General features: G+C 38.9%; 1 protein-coding gene across 3 annotated transcripts in view; it reads left to right on the top strand.

Annotated features, from left to right (window-relative positions):
* The first annotated feature begins 14,234 nt into the window (after positions 1–14,234).
* The window catches only part of LOC124621807 (myelin expression factor 2), a 115,723-nt gene continuing 112,355 nt past the window's right edge, over positions 14,235–17,602 (top strand). For 2 of the 3 annotated variants that reach the window (XR_006980571.1, XM_047147243.1), the window contains exon 1: positions 14,287–14,404. Coding sequence is in view for 1 of the 3 variants with exons in the window: in XM_047147243.1 (XP_047003199.1) it covers positions 14,364–14,404 (41 nt within the window). In the remaining 2 variants the exon portion in view is untranslated. Of the gene's footprint in view, positions 14,405–17,602 lie in introns of all 3 variants that reach the window. The other variant, XM_047147244.1, reaches the window with a different exon arrangement.

Genomic DNA, 17,602 nt, shown 5'->3' on the forward strand with positions numbered 1-17,602 from the left:
TGTCGACATGTGCAATAGTCTGCAGCTGGCTGCACCCTGCATGCTCGATATCTGCCAGAAGAGCCTCTTCCACATCCCAGACAAAGCCCCTGTAACACCTCCGATTTATGTATCCCGTTCGATCGGGATCTGATAGCAGCCCAAATAATAATTAATTAATGTGACCGTGTACCTAATGGGGCTGGCAATCGGATTTGACTGCTACCGAGTTGTTACATTCCATTTTGTCCTTCTCAATGCTGTAATAATGAAATGTCTGGTGACAAGAAGAACGGCAACACAGCTTCATTAATCAAGAACCTATATTCGTCTCTAAAACACAAGAAAAAGGAGACAGCCACTGCCTTCGTCATACATATTTAATCACGGCTAATCTCAGCACAGGCTTCTTCGTTATTCATAATCGTCACACGCAAATTCAATCACTGCAATCCAACACTGCAATCCAACACTGCAATCCAAATGATGCCGGCGCAGTAGACGCGAAACCACAAATATCGGCACAGAAATATCACTGATCACTCTCGTAATTACACTTTTTCACTTTCCCGTATTATTCTAACACAAAGGGGTTAAACCGCGGCGATGGCCACTCCCTTTGTCGGTAAGCCTTGTATTACAGCAACCGGCCTCCGCACGGCTCGGCTCGCAACCTGGGAACTGACTCCTCTCTACGCTCGCTCTCGCAACACGACACACTATCGATTGTTTGCCCGCTCGACCTGTGCCGAGTGCAATCTTATAGTAGGGGCCTACGGACCCCTTACACCCCCCAGCAAGCACACCGAGTGAACATTGGACCCCTTCCCTACCCTAGCCGCTATGTTCCTGAGGAGTTCCATGACCTGCCTAACATTAGAGCTCCCAATATCTAACAAACCCCCATCCCCACATGCCTGTCCAGACCCTGCTGAAGGAGCAGCCACTATCCTGGCAGAAAGTGCATTCTGATCCAGCCCAGCATCAGATAGCACACTGAACCCATTAGCAAAGTGTGTGGGATTTGGCAGGAGCCTGCATGCCCCATGCAGCCTTTGCCTTGTGGCTCGAAACCTCGACACAGCCTGCCACTCACATTGAAGTGAGAGTGAACCGACTGGCTCAGTTACACCTGAGGTCGGCTCAGTGACAGAGAGCTTTGACATCCCCCTGTGCACGTCTAGTACAGCACAGGCTGCTCCTGGCGTCCCATCACCGCCACACCTCAAGGTAGCACTCTGGAACCTGTTGACTGTAACCAACAAAGCTTCCAGCTGCGTTTCGAGGGTGATCAATTCCTCTTGCATCCGCACACAGCAGACACAGCTAATATGTGATTTACTATAAGAAACGTAAGGAAACCTACCGCCACACTAGGTTAACAGCTACACTTTAGTTGGCATAAAGGACAACAAACAATGAAAAACATTAAAAACTTATGCTAGAAGCTAGATATGGTGCTTATTTTCCTGCTAGGGGCTGTCTAGTAATACTAAAGATAAAACAGTAACCAACAGTAAACTGCTAGAGGCTATCTCGAGAATATTATTAAAGAATTAAACAGTAACCTACAGTAAGTTACACCTACTGATTATCCCTCGCATTTATAAAGTAAACAAAGATTATGTACACACGAAAATGACCTAATAATACTATAAAAACTGCTACCTTCAATGTATCGAGTCTAAATGAGACTAATAAACGTAAATACTGAGTATTTTGCACTGACAGATGCAGGTACAAAACAAAACCTTTAGCTAACATTAAGAGTTAAGAATGTGAAGCACAAATACGAACTCTATTTTATAGGAACAGATGGGCTTACAGTACACGATCACTAAAGCTCACGACAAACTAAGGAATTTAAGCAGACAGCTAGGTGAGTTTTAGCTTTCTGCTAACTAAACCATATGTAAGAAGGGCTCAGAAGTTGTTTTATAACTCTGATTTACTCAGATATTGTAGTGTAACACTAATTTACCACGTATTTTACGTTTTTTTAACTGTTAGCGCTCGTAGGTTACATAGCTCGATGGCCACTGATGCATTTAGTCATTACATCTGTGTGCAGATATTCCCACACTTTGTTTAAGTTCATAGACATTCGGTTTATTCTGTTACCCTTTACGATAATTTACTCTACAAAGAAAATTATTTGACATTTCTTCTGGTATTTTATTCTTTCTTCTTAGGTTACACATTTAGTATATTTTTACGTAATGCTTCCTTTTACTTGAAAATATGTTGTACATAGCTTAGTATTTCATTAAATGTTTGTATAGATATATCAATAGGTGCCTTAGTTCTTAGACAGTAGATGTAAATGATTAGTATTTCCGTTTGCTTTATATTTAAGTTACTTACTTCTTCATATCGCATTTTTATTTGGTTGCGCCTTCTGCCAGTCTGTCACATATGCACACAGGTCAATGCCTCCTCTCCTACTATTGATGTCAGTGCGTATTGTTCAGTGTGCAGCTGAGCCATAAACTAATTCTGTTTATAGCTTCGCTTCGCTTGAAGTGATGTATAACTTCTCATTCCTCTAGATTTTATGCTTACATGTACAAATCAAAAGAATTACTAAATTCTACCCTGATAAGCGTTACACTTAGAGTTATGTACACTATATACACTATTGTGTGATAGAAAGAAAAATGTTACTTTGCTTCATCATTCTAGAAAAGCTTCATGAGGGTGGAGACCCTTGTCTCTCCCTGTTTTCTCATACACTAATCTGTGTGTTTCAGGGTAAGGTATTTTGGAGATTATATATGGTCCTGAATAGAGTAATTGCTACTTCTTATTCAGTTTACCAATTTTTGTTGATTTAGGGTGCATCCATAAGAGGACTCGTTGCTCTTCAAAAAATTGTGTAACACGTTTCAGTTTCTTATTATAAATTTTCTTTCTATACTCAGCATTGTTTTCGAGTGTTATAATGGCTTGTTTGATTTTGTCCTGTATTATCACATCTGTAGTGGATACTTTTGGTATGGGCGACTCCCACTCGTTCATTTGTTTTGTCTGGAACATCAATTCGTTAGGTGTGGAACCTATTGAAGAATGTAGAAGGTTATTGACTATTTGCATGAAAGGATTTATGTATTCTACCCATCAGGTGTGTTTGTGAGGAGTGTATGTCCTAACAAACCAGTTAAATTCTTTAAAGACTCGTTCTACTAGGATTGCTTCTGTGCAAAAAAAGCTTAGTAATACATGTTTTATGCCCTGTGAGGTCACAAATTGTTTCCACTTTTGCTCAACAAAATAAGAAACATTATCAGTTAGTAGTACCTTTGGTTTTCCTATTCTTTTCGAATAGTCTTCCTCATTTTTTCTGATATTTGGCGCTGTTGCATTTTTAATGGCATACATTTTGATATGTATTGAGGAAATATCATATAATGTCACTATGTATCTTACACCTCCCTTACTTCTTGGACATGGACCAACTAAGTCCAGGGATATTATACCTGGAGGGATTTTTGTGAGTAATGGGTGTAGCTCAGTATATTTTGACACATTGGACTGTTTTGAATTCTGACATATTTCTTACTTTCTTGGTATCTGTAGGACTAACCCTCTCAAATTTGGAAATAACAGTGTCGCAATTTCTTCAGTAAATTTGTGTACTTCATAATGTCACCATACTTCATGTGTGTGTCTTACTAATTCGTCGATATAATCTTCAGGAATACACACACACCACTCATCAAATTTTTATGTTTCCTATGAAACAAAAGGCTCTTGTACTCCTGATACCACTTATACACCTTTCCACCTTCACTCGCTTAAGGTTTTGCATGACTTTAGCCCCATCTGCGATCTTGCTGTTGTATACAAAACTTTTGGAAACCAGAATTTCATGTCTCTGAATTCCTCTAAACCTTGTGGTAACCTAGATAAGGCTTCTGCAATAACATTTTGAGTTCCTTTAATATAAATGATCTCGAAATTGAATTCTTGTAAATATCGAAACCACCTAGCTAATTTAAGGTGCATGTTAAAAGAAATGACTTTTTAAATGCCCATACTACTGCTAAACTTCCCAATTCTGACACAGAGTAGGATATTTCTGCTTCTGATAATGTTCGACTAGCAAAAATGATGACCTTGGGTACTTCTTTACCTTCTTCTTCTTGCATCTGGGACAAACATGCCCCTTACCTCGGAGAGAAGGCTTAGATAAAAATCCTTGGACATGTCAGGGTGGCTAAGAATGTCTGCATTGACTAATGCCTGCTTAATGTTATTAAAGTCCTCCTGACACTTATGAACCCATAACCAAGGCCAATTTTTTCATAGGAAGTTGAGAAATGCATCACTGTTCATCAGTTGCTCTGGTACGAATTTACGGAAAGACGATGCTAATTCTAAATAATATTTTAGCTGTTTTTTATTCCTTGGAGCTGTACAGTTGCGTATGGCATCAATTTTTTTTTGGATTGGGTGATATACCTTATTTTGACACAACATATCCTAATAATTTGGGTTGTTCCTTATCAAATCTAGACTTTTTTTAAACTGTCCATTACTCCATATTCTGCAAATCGTAGAAGTACTTGTTCAATCAGCCTGATATGTTCTAATCACATGGGTGTGGCTATTAACATGTTGTCTACATAAACAGTGGCTCTGCTACAGATATACACATGCCTGCGCTAATGTTCAGTCCAAAAGGTAGCACATGGAATTCGTAACTCCTGCCACCACAAACAAATGCTGTATGTTTTGGACTTTCTTCAAGGAGAGGACGCCTTGAGATCGAGTATTCTGAAGTATTTTGTATTGTAAAACTTTAAAAGCTGTTCATCGAAGTTGTCTGGTCTTATGTGTACTGGTACTAAAGTCTTGTTGATACCTCTAGCATCGAGAACTAATCTTACAGATCTGTCTGGTTTACTTACTGGTGATATAGGACAGCAACAGATTGAAAATGAAGGTTGTGTAATTCCCCATTTAATCATTTGATTGACCTCTTCCCTGACTGCCTCTCGTTTTGCCAATGGAATAGGATATGACATTACACAAAATGTTTCATGTGGATAAACTTCACATTTATATTCATAGTCTTTGATTACTCCTGGCTCCTTAGTGAAAACACTTGCACACTTAAATGACAAATTAGAAAGTTCTTGTCTTTGCATATCATTTAGTATCTGTGATTCATTTAGTTTCTGTTCTAACATTTCGTAACTAACATCAGTGTTTGCTTCTTGTTCAGCATCAAAATTATTTGTGAAATATACAATTGGAAAGGAATATTGTACTATTACATTTGACTCTGGTTTGTTTTTGTTACTTTTATCAGGTATTGTGACTAAATCAATGGAAAAAATCTGATCTTTAACATAAAAGTGGCAGTTACCATTACCTATGTAATCTGTGTTTTATATGTTCTAAACGTGTACATGCCAATACGAAAATTAACTAGTTTGTCAATTATAAGAAAATTGCACTTCACTGCAAAATGTTCAGTTTATAATGGAATAAGTGCCTGATGTTTTACCAGTTTAGTGTTACTGTCTGTAGCAGTTTGTTCCTTGCAATTTTGGACAGGAAATGTTGGAAATATGCCTCTCTTCTTAATTCACAGTAAAATGCATTGGTCATAAGGTTGGTAGTTGAACCTGTATCTATAATTAACTGTGTGTCAATATTAAATATGTTCACCTTAAAGATTGCTTGTACTTGTTCTTCCTGGAAATTATTCATTTTGTCTAGCTCATGCTGAAACAGATCATCCTTTATGTCACCTTGTTTGTAGTTTTTCTTTGCCCCCATTTCCTGAGAGGTCAGTAACCTGGGGCTTAACTATGACCAGTTGGGGTTTTCTCACAGCATAATGTGACTTAATTCATTACTTGGAGTAATTTCAGTTAGTTGCTCAGTGTGGGTACTTCGCCAATTTGTGTTGTTGGCTGCTCATGTCATTCCTTCGTGAGTGCTCATGTTATTAATTAAAGCTGCTGCGCTGTTATTTTGCTGCCCAGGCGTTGGCTGCAGTGCAACATAAGGCAGGGTATTGTTGCTGTGCATTGGCCACTGATGTGGCTGACTGTTTTTGTTTATGTTCAGCATATGGCCTTGTGATGGTGGATTGAAATTACTCCTGTTGTTCTGAAAATTTCTTTTAAATCGTTTGTTTTTTCTGTTCCCGTTCCTGTACTCATTACTTCTGGGTATGCAACTTTGCTGTTGTGTGTACCATCCCTGCTGTGTGTTTAGATCACATTTCACGGATTGGTTTACATAACTATGTTGTTGTTGTGCCTGATTTTCTGTTGTTCTATTCGGTACAGGTCTTGCCTCACAGATTAACTCGATAGAATCAAGCACTCACAGAAGGTATTCAGTGTCGTACTCTGGCGTTGTGACAAATTTTTCTCTAATGTGTGATGGTAAACGACTTTTCAAAGTTTTTAATACGTCTACCTGTGATATGGGTTCGTCCAGTAGCGTGTCTTGTTCAGGTATTTTTCAAAGTATGTGCGTAGACTACCATATTTGCCATTGAATGGTGCAGGGTCGAAAATTTCGCATCTGAGTCTTTCTTGTACTGCCGCCTCAGACTGGTAATTGTCGAGGAAAGCACGTTAAAATTGTATATAAGTGTTGCAACATTCGGCCACTTCAGTTGCCCATAAATGACGTTACCTAGCGCATATCCCACAAATCTGATTTTCTGTGCTTCTGTCCAGTTGCGTGGAAATAGTTGTCGAAAAGCAATGATAAATACTATTGGGTTCATTCATTTACCTTTGGTAGTGAATATAGGAAACTGTCGATGTCTCAGCAAGTCCTCATCTTTAAAAAATGGTTGATAGACATGTGTCATTTTCTATTGTATTTATGTTGTTATTGGAGTTACCTGTAATTCTGGTTGGTATTTGCTCACGTATTGGAGTAGCGGGTGTGTTTACATTTTGCACTCTACAACTGTCACTGGTACCTACTGGAGGACCCATGACAATTTGTGAATAAATACTTACAGGTTGTGATTTGTTCACTGTAGCCTGTTTATTGTTTACATTCATATTTCGAGATCCAGTAATATTTTCTTCTAAACGATTGCAGATCCTATTTTCCACGGCTTGTAGATTAATGTTTACCTTGTTCACTATTTCCTTTTCCTTTTTCTTAATAACTTTTTCTACTACAGCTGTGTATAACTTACAATCGGTTACTAAGTTCTCTGCAATGGTATTACTCTTATCTAATGTACCTGCTTCAGCTTGACTAATGATGTCACTTAGATTTTTATTGAAGTTCTGTCTCTCCTTCTTAGCACATGATGAGTCAACTTCTAACGTTGCTACCCTTAAAGTAAGCTCTTCTATAGCCAGAGGTACACCTTCACAGTTTTTGTTTAGTTTGTTAACGACAGTGGTTACCTTTTTTACTGTCGAACACTATTGATTCTGTGAGGCTTCAATGTTTGTGTTCACATCTGTGATTTTCTTTATCTGTTGCTCTGCTAGATCATGATAGTCGTTAAAAGAATCTACATTCTGTTTTAACTCCATAATGTTACTGTTAACTTCAGAAAGTACTTCATGCTTTGCCTTGTTTTTTCTTCACATCATTAAGCTTTTCGTCAATTGCAGTGCGAAAATTTTTGGCTGAGTCATTGAACTTCTGTGAGACCATGCCTTGCAAATCTTTGACTACTTGTTTTTGTTCCTGTTTCATTGTATTTAGATCTTGTGTAACAGTGTTTTGTTTCTGTTTTACTGTGTTCATATCTTGTGTGAAGGTGTTCAGATTCTGTGTCGAATTATCAATTTTCGTATTCATATCTTGTTTCATATCACTGAAATTAGTGTTCATATTTATCTAATTTCGTATTTATGTTAGTTAATAACTGCCATAGCGGTGCATCGGTTGTAATTCTGTGGTTTCTGTTAGCTGTACTTTCCAAGTTAATGTTTACTTTGTGAACAAGTGGTGTTTGTAACATGTTGTCAAGATTCATTTTTGTATTGCTCTCCAATGTTTCACTCATAAGCGGTATACCGTTCTGGGAGATGCATGACTTTGTCTCGCCAATTGTAAACATTGTGTCATCAACGTTATTCTGCTGTGGCGCATCACTATCATTTGTCACACCTGTGACACTCATCTAACCTACTTAAACATTCTGTGGTAGGCATACAGTGCACCTGAACTTCAATTGTTCGATCGCGCAGTTCTACATCATTTTGGCTGATGGTGTTTTCGCTATTGCTATCGACAATGAACATATATTTTTCTGCATGTTGTATGAATATGCAAAAATAAAAAATTCAAAAAAAATGGAAAAATTTTGTATGCTAATTATTACACTTGATAATTGTAATTTACGCGATGTCAAAGCCTGTTTTACATGTACTATGACAAACAGACTATTGTAACGGAATTCTTTGTTTCACTGACAACACGTATCACATTGAAAAATTCCTGCAAAGTTTCTACATTAAAATTCACGGAAGGAATAATGAGAAACAGGTTTCTATCTACATTAAAAGAGTCGCTACGAAGCATAAACAAGCAAGCAGCTTGCGTAGCAGTCTTACCTTTGCTGTGTCGAACAAAAGAGTTTACTATGGAAAATTTTTATGTAACCTGCGACCAACTCTTATTTCTTTCCAAAAATTTCTCCTCAATTTTTGCCTTTTAGCTTTACTTGTTCCCCATCATGATTCATGCATATAGATAATACAGACAGTTTGTTTTTATGACCAACAACAATGTCATAGAAATTTCTTAATATAACAATAGTTAACTAACCCTACTTACAGCCAGTGTCCTAAAGTCGTGGCACTTAGGTCGCGAGATGCATTATAATAATAAAAAAATGGAGATATATAATAAAAGTGGAAAAATTAAAGGATAGTACAATTGCATTGCTATTAAATGTTCTGCATGTACGAAATTGTGCTGTTGTTCATTCACTTTACCTTGTGTTGTTTCTCTTTTTCCTGTGTCGTCTTCTGAAAGCTTCTCCTTCATGTTTATCTTGCAAAAATATGACTGTGGACTTCCTTTCCTACATTTCAACTGTATATGCTGGTAGCTGACTCAGGGAACACCAGTGCCTCTCAAGATGATTTGATACATGAAGGAAAATCCTCCCAACTTGGCTTCACTTCACTTAAATAAAAATACAGAATCACATATAATACAAAACACTCATAGCACGTCATACCCCAAGCAATACATCTTAACCACCCTTCTACGTGAGAGAGAATGAAACAAAATCATGTACAAAAAAGTGAATGATGTTTTTTGTTCATTGGTCTTCGCCTTACTGCAAATTCATAATTAATGTCTTTGCCGATGCTTTTAGTCGGTGTTTTGATTCCGTCATTATCGCTGTTTTATTTTTTAATAAATTCTAACTTTACCATATCCGAGGGTCTTTCACCAAATATCTACACACTACACTTTGCATAAGTGAGAACATAAACTGAAGTGTGAATTTTCTTTCAATATCCTTTCTTGAAGAGAAAAACATAGCTCTATTTAAGGAGAAAAATACAGTTATTTGTGATATTATTTGGTGCATGGGAAAAACCAGAATGAATAATATACATAGGCTCTATGAATTCCCTTATAAATGTTGTTTGATGTCTTTGCATATACATATTTTCGCCATCATAAGAATATCGATGTTTTGAAATGTAGTTTCACTTTCAGCAGATTGCCAAATAAAACTGGTCAATAATGTCTGTTATGAAGTTTGCATCAGTCATTAATCAACTTTATCATAATTACTTTCTTAATTCTGCTTCTGTATTCTGCCTTTTGCATCACAGATACTCTCTCATAATCACTTTCACCCTTTGCTACTGTGTGATGTGATGTGACATTAAGTGTACATTCCATGTAGTGTCAACACTCCACCATTTGACATTAATGTCATTGAAAGCAAAGTTTCCATGGGCATGAATTTCTTACATGAGCATTCTCCCACCTCCATCTTTAAGCCATGTTCACACAGGCGACTATAGCACATTTAAAATTAGTTGCGACTTTTGATGTTTGGCTGACCAGAGGAGAACATAACACTATTTCCCAGGTAGCACCAATGGTAAGCTAGCTTTTCCTACCACACCACCAGTGGCTCTGCTGGTAAAGCACCCCTGTTGCCACACCATGAATAAGCAGTACCATGTGGTATCACAATTAGATGCAACAACTTTCGTCATCTCTAATTGTAAATTTGCATTTTCTGGCGTTGAAGTGTCTGTAGATGTCAGTTAATGTGTACAAGTGTTTTGTGTTGGTGTTGCATTAATAATAACAGTGCAGTATATCTAAATACTACATTTGCAATACAAGTGTCATCCAAGAATGCGTTCACTGGCTGGGAAGATAACTTTCTGCTACAAAACATTTCCTGGAATCCGACAAGACTAATAGATGAAACGCCATACACTCAGTTGTGATGCATAAAGCTTCAACAATGCAGTGGAGGAAAGTGGTTATTTGGCTCGAGGTGCAAAGAAATGTTCCATGAGATGAAGCTGAAGGTGAAGTTAATGGAACTTGTAGTGCTGCGCAAATCAAAATTTCAAGCTACCATGTCGATGAACTGGATAATGTTTAAGGGCATAGTTTAATCAGGTTTCCTCTGTATCACGCGCATTTAAATCCGATCTAGACTATATGGGCCTAGGTGAAAGGTAATGTGACAAAGAACAACAAGAAGTTTACGCTCACTGAGGCTGAGAAGAGAAGCCACATTGACAAAAGAAGCCACTGCTAATGTTACATGACAGAAATAGTTGTGAGTTGTCAGCCATACAAAGTAGGTAGTTGGAGGGACATTGATTCATGAAGGAGTGTGACAAGTTTTGAGAAATACATAACTTCTTTTGCCATGTTAAAATCTGATTCCTTTATCAAAACACAGCAGAGTTTGGAAATATTCATCCCACTAGTGTTCTAATGCAGCTGAAATTGCGACAGAATCCTGAATAGTGTGTTATTAACCTAACAGCTGAGTGCGAGTCAGGTCAAAACACTTTATGAAATGGCTCATTCTTGATATAAAAATAAACATGTAACTTCTTTACTGATATTGTTACAAAACCCACATCTGTTCCCAGTTCACCAGCTATCAATGGGCCTCAATAATTACGTTAATTCGTCGAAAAAAATCTGTAGCAGCTTGAAAATCGTGAAAGCATGTATGTTTTGCATAATAATCATGTGGCAAAACACTGTCGTCTTTGAGCGCTATCATTTGCCAAAATCTGGTTTCGGTGTCTCAAACCATTTACGAGATACAAGGTATTTATGACTATTTCATTCTAGTTTTTTCATTAACGCACGAGTTCGTTATGGAGTGCTTTATATACATTCCATATTGTCGAGTTTGGAAACAGCGATATCGTTCCAAGTTTAAAGGATAACTCAATATATTATCTATATTTCATATGCAGCAACATGTAAGCTAACATGCACCAAACACAAATTCATAGCGACACTAGTTTTCACTGCATACTAAGAATTTCTTGCAGTAGTTTACCTACTATCGAAATATCACAACAACTATGACCATTAACCAAGTAATATGTGATTCATCATGAAGCTGACGGATTAAACTACAAGATGTTCAAGAGTGAGAGCTTATCACCTAATGGTTTTTTCAGAATGGGTTGAGAAAGATCGCAGATTGGCCAGCTTGCTGTTCATGCATTCAGGTGATCCTGGCAGATTTCACTGAGAGTAGGCCTTGCAGTACACTCTGCTCAAGTGCTGAGGCGCCCAGTACAGTACATGTTGACAACTATGCTTTCCTCCAGTGACTCCGTACTGAAGTGTCAATAGCCGCAACTTATTTTAAACGCACTGTAATGTGGCTCCACAGCTCGTGGCTTTCTGTAATGGCATTGTGAACTACAGTTCACACAGGGGGCCACAAATTCTACATAGCTGCACGGCATTCAGTATGGCGTCAACTGAAATCCTGTGGGTGAGTATGAATTTTATACTGCTGGTTATGGCGTTAGAGCTGTTACAAGAGTTAAATACAAGGAAGATGAAACCCAAATTTTGGATCCGAAAATAGATTTCGCACAGGGATAAGTCAGGAGCCACATCACATTTATAAAAGAAAAAAACACTCGACGATGAAAAAGCTGGTTGCAGTGACAAACTAACCAACTGGCCACGTCACACCAGGGAGCTTTTTCGTGCGTATAATCCACAATTTATAGAATGCTTGGTCTCACAAATCAAGAATTTTATATGACTCGCTTTTTTTGGTTACTTGCAATAGGTTTATTCATTTATTCATCCAAAAATCTTTTAAGATTGTCGACTATGTCATTGGTTTGCAAATATTGCCCCCCCCCCCCTCTCCCACACACATTGCTGCAGAAAATCAAACATTGGGCTCTGTACTTGTAGATACAAAAGCTGCGAAGATGTACCTCCTGACCACTGTTTTCACTTTTACGGTAATTAAATGAAAGCACACTGAGATGGTATGTGTACAGCAATAGTAACTGCGGCAGGATGCTTGTGTTTCGAAATATCGCCACTAGAGAGCAGTGGTGGAACTAAAGAAGCGCAACAAAGGGGTACAGCCAAGCTGAACTTTTTGTGGCATTAAAAAATTTGCGTCCCTTAAATTGCGCCGCTAAAAACAGGGATTTCACACATGCAACTGCATTGCAATTGTAATATGCTATGAACTGTGGCAAAACTTATGTTGCACATGTGAACCTGGCCTAAGAACCTCTCTCTTCGCACTTGAATTACTCTTTTTGAGGAAGGTAAGGAGGAGTCTGTTGTCATTAGACATTTACTGCACTTAGGATGGGTCGAAGTATGCTGGGACGACGTATGGAACTAAATGGATAGTTGTGCGTAGTAAGTACAGATGATTGCCGGTCAGAACAGGCGGTAGGCTACATGAATAACAGTGACGCATTGGCTAGGGGTCTTTACTTGACTGGGCGTGATGACGCCTAGGACTGCCAGTCAACGACTGACAGGGCGAGTGATTGATGATGATGATGATGATGATGATGATGAGATGATGATGGTGGTAGGTGTCCATCGCAGTAAGGAGGAGAGTCTGCTAAGTCCTCCTGGCGTCTGAGTGCTTGTTCTTGTCCTTCTTCTTCTTCTTCTTGTATGTGTCTACTTGTGATACTTTGGCATCTGTCACGTCCTCCCAGCTGGCGGCTTTGGCGTCTTCAGTGGTCCTCGCCCCTTTTTCTTTGCTTGCTTTCTCGCCTTGTTCTATCGAGGCAACGAGAACTTCCCACTCAACAGGAGTGAACTGAGAGCGGGCGTTGTAGGACCTGAGAGTGTCCAAGTGGATGGACACTATCTTCTGCAGCTGCATCTTGGAGAGGGGGCAAGGAGCTTCCTCCATGATGACCTGGGTTCCCTTGGTCTTCGCCGCAACGGTTGCCTGTACGGTTGCTTCTTGTGTTACCACCCTTGTGGCTTCCTATATTACTACAGGCTCCAGGGAGGTGACAGTCTGCGTATTGGCGTCCTTCTTCTGTTCTGGACGGGGCTGGCTGGCCAGTGCATCACGGAGACTATGCACCAGCTGCCGAACCTCAGCTAGTTCGGCTTGAAGTGTTGCCCTCTCTTCCGCCATTGCGGCTTTGAGGGCAGCAATTTCTTCGTCGTCGGCGGCGCAGACCCTGCCACACGCCTCGCTGTCTGTGTCCGGAGGATCAGCCGCGTCATCGACCACCCCGGATCCGCCAGAGGCGAGGGGTGGCGACGACGCAGCGGCCGCGGTTGTGTCCGCCTTCTTGCGTCTTCGTCTTGTCTTTTCACCGCGACCCCAGCTCTTAATACAACTGCAGCCTCGGTAATTCGGTGCGTGAGCTCCGCCACAGGTGGTGCAGCAACGTCGTCTTTTTGCATCCCCCATCAAGCATCACTGGCGGCAGCTTTGCCTCCCTTTCTGAGTCGTCCAAGCATCCTGGGGAGCGACAGCGTGGGTAGCAAGCGAGCGCTTAACGTGCAGCGATCCGCCCACCTCCCGTCTTAAGAAATTAATGCTTGTGGGAATGTGGCTTGACGCTCCTTCCCGTTCCGCAGGCGTCTGCTATGAATAGCATACAATGGAAAATATCTTCTTACATGCGGTTTAAAGTCTTATGCAGAGTATAGACCTACCTAGGTGTTGATTCAGACATTTTTTTTCAATCTGGACTGTGTACAACAGTGAGTACTTAAATATTATATTAATCTTGCATTAATACATCTAGCATCTTTGAGAAACACAATTTCATCGCAGGATTTTAACATATCTGTCTTGGCGAGTTCTCTGTAATCTGTGTCGTTGTCGGCGTCATTTCGGAAGAGGTGCTGTGAAAGGTAATACAATATATCGAGTGTCTTTAGAACAGATAAGAGTAATGAAATCCGAACCTTCAAGTCCTAAACGAGACCGAGATAGGTAAGTGTTAAGAATGTAGGCTGTACGGTGTATTCCTAGTGGAAAAATTTTGAACCGCGCTAAGTTGCTTAAAAATGGCGGCTAAACATGGCTTTCACGAGTATAGTTTTGGCGCGTTATACATGGCGAATCATGGGTGGCGGTTTAAAATATGTTATTGTTGTTTTACTTTTTGTCGAGGAAGCTGAAATAAGTAGCAAAGTGGATGTTTAGTAAAATTATTTTACATTTTATATTGATTGCTTTGTGGCTAACCGCCCGGCGCGACTCCATTTTCAAACATGACTTGTTTTGTGGTAAAAAGTGTTGCGGTTTTCGCTGTTTGGTCTTCATCATTCTTAACATTTTAGTTATTTATGTCAATGAGGGCGCAGTCAGTAATTTCTGTTCCGAATATTTTTTTGTTGATCGCGAACAAAGAATTTCGGTACGATCGATCATTTTGAGGCTGTTTGTTGAACGTTAGAAACTGTTGAATTGCAGATACTAAAGTTTGTAATTCAATTTTTTTACGCAATCTCCGTCGTGATTTTTGGTTATCGCCGAAGTGTGGCCGTCTCTTGTGTGTTTTGAAATAGATGACCTTACGTGAAATTAACTTTCGACAATTGCCACAAAGGTCAATGTTGCTTGTCGAAGAAACTTGTAGGAATAATAATTGTTGTTTAATATTTAATTCGTTTGGCTGAGGTAACATAGTAACATTGAGCGAACAGTTTTTCCATCGAGTTCATGTCCTAAGTTTTAATTTTCTGTTATAATGGTGTCCTGGAAACATCAGAGTCTGTTGTTGAAATGTGGTGGTAAATTTTCATTAGACTCTGTACACAGTGAATAATCTACTCAAGAGTTCAAACTTATTTTGGTTATGTAATGTGATAGTGGACAGGTGTGGGAAATTTGTGGAGTTCTTCTCAGAGTAGAAACGTGTGATATTTGTATTAGAAATTGACTTCAAGTAACCTAGACCTTAGCTAGGCTACTGATATGTAGCCAGAGTATTCATTCTGAAAATTATTGCCTGATTTAGCCAAGAATGCTTTTACTTTACATTTCAGACAGTCAATTCAGTCGGCTATTTTCACTGTCTGCTGCCTCTAGTTTGTGGGCCTGAAAAGTCAATATTGGTTAATGGCGGTGCATTTCTGACGCTTCTGGTGGTCCTGTCAACTACCTCGCAAAAAAATTATGAAACACCCTTATGTACAAGCCCTCACAAATTCCTTGATTTTGAGTGTATCATGTAAGTGCGTACTGATTTTAAAGATGGTTGCATGAATCTCACTGCTAGTATCTTCTGTTTACATTCTGGAGTTCCAAATGGAAATCTTTATTAACAAATATTCATTCATCATGTTTTATGTGAATTCAACTAGGAAAAAGGCTTTTTGTCACCTAAGGTTTTGATGAAACTAGGCATTTTTGGTCTCCTTATAAAGGTTAATAACCATACCAAATTTTAGCATCCTGTTTCCATTTTACTGTGCTTAAAAGTTCTGAAGTTGTCCTTTTTTTATATTTATTGCACACATTTTTTCTAACCCCTCACACGTGTGCACAAATGTGTGTGCCCCTTTGCACTCTAGTGCACAGGGCTAATGGACTATCAGACCAAGAAAGGTTAACAGTGAAGTTGCAGCAATTACAGACCATTTTCTAGGAGAGTGGTTATACTGTTGTGTGAACTGAGCAATAAAATTGAAAGAACATCGGCCACAGCTTGCAGAGGAAGAAGAGAAACCTGTTGATGGCATTTGTCCCTGATGTTGGTAACAAATCGATGAAGATTTGCAGAGTACTCTGGAAACATAATGTCTGGTGTGTGTTTTGCTTGACAACCCATACAATAACATTGTTGGAGTTCTGATAAGGAAGGCCTTGGACTTTGTAAACTAAGGCTGCCATATCCTATGCCATTGTCAGAGCAAAGGTGTAGCACAGGTAACAACCAAGTCAGCAGTGCTGATTTTTCTCCACCCACCTGGACTGTCAGTGTCATTCCTGCGATTCTTTTCGCCTGTGAAGGAAGATCTGTTTTGTGCCTAACATTTTATGTACTGTTGGTGTACCTGAATGAAGCACGTTAAGAAGAATGTATTACTTTTATGAAAACCCTATAAAGGTAACAGAATCTTAATTCTGTCAGTGGATTCAAAACATACACAGTTATTAAAACTTTTCATTGGAGAACTGCAAGAATCTTTCGTGCAGGCTTTTTCAGTTATATTTACAACTTTTGGTTTTGTACTTCTATTGTTTTAACAAAACATTTATAGCAGTCTACAGAATGTGTGACCTGAACAATGTCACAAATACTTATTATATATATATATAAACTGGCCTGATAATTACAAGAAGTTGAGTGGAGTTATTAAATATTTTCTGGTGAAGACACAATCTTTTCCTGGTATCTGGTTAAATGATAGTGATGTGTTGAAAATTAGCTAAGGACTGTTTTTTCCCCTTAAGGGGATACGGAATCACCTATCCCCGCAATGTTAATATATGCCTACTATAGGGAACATTTTCTCACAAACTACTGGAGACAGAGGGGTAAAAATTTTACTGTATGTGCATTCATATGTTACAACAATACTGAAACAACAGTTTATTGTCAAAGTATTTTCTTACAGAGATATTGTACATTTATTTTTAAGTAAATTTTTTCCATCGCTTTTTACTAGACTATCACCCCTAAGTCTTTTGTAAATCAAGTAATTAAAAAATCGTTGTTTCAGTATGTAATAGGGACCTATGTCACTACGTCATAAAAATTTCAGACTTCTAGGTTGACCAGTACCTGAGATAACGTTCCTAGATGAAGTAAAAAGTAAACTTACGGGAAACGGAGAAAGAAGATTAAAACATTCCTGATCCGTAGCTAATACCCCCTTCACAGTCTTCATAATCATCTTCAAGTCTTCTTTTGGCACCCCTCTGCACCTGTCTTGCTTTTTTCACTAATGTCTTGATTATATTATCAGCATGCCTTAGTCTGTGCTGATCTAAAAAGAACATAGCACGTACCGTACGGGAACCAACACACATACCCAACTTTTGAAGGACCTGGCATTTAGTTATATTTCCAAGATTGAAGGTTGCCACAGCATCATACACACCAAAATGTAGTGTATTAATTCCGACAAACACTGTTTTTGGGAGACGATGCCATATCACACCATCCAAGCACTCGTTGGG

This window comes from Schistocerca americana, chromosome 7 (assembly GCF_021461395.2).
Source record: "Schistocerca americana isolate TAMUIC-IGC-003095 chromosome 7, iqSchAmer2.1, whole genome shotgun sequence".
In the NCBI taxonomy this organism is placed as follows: Eukaryota; Metazoa; Arthropoda; class Insecta; order Orthoptera; family Acrididae; genus Schistocerca; species Schistocerca americana.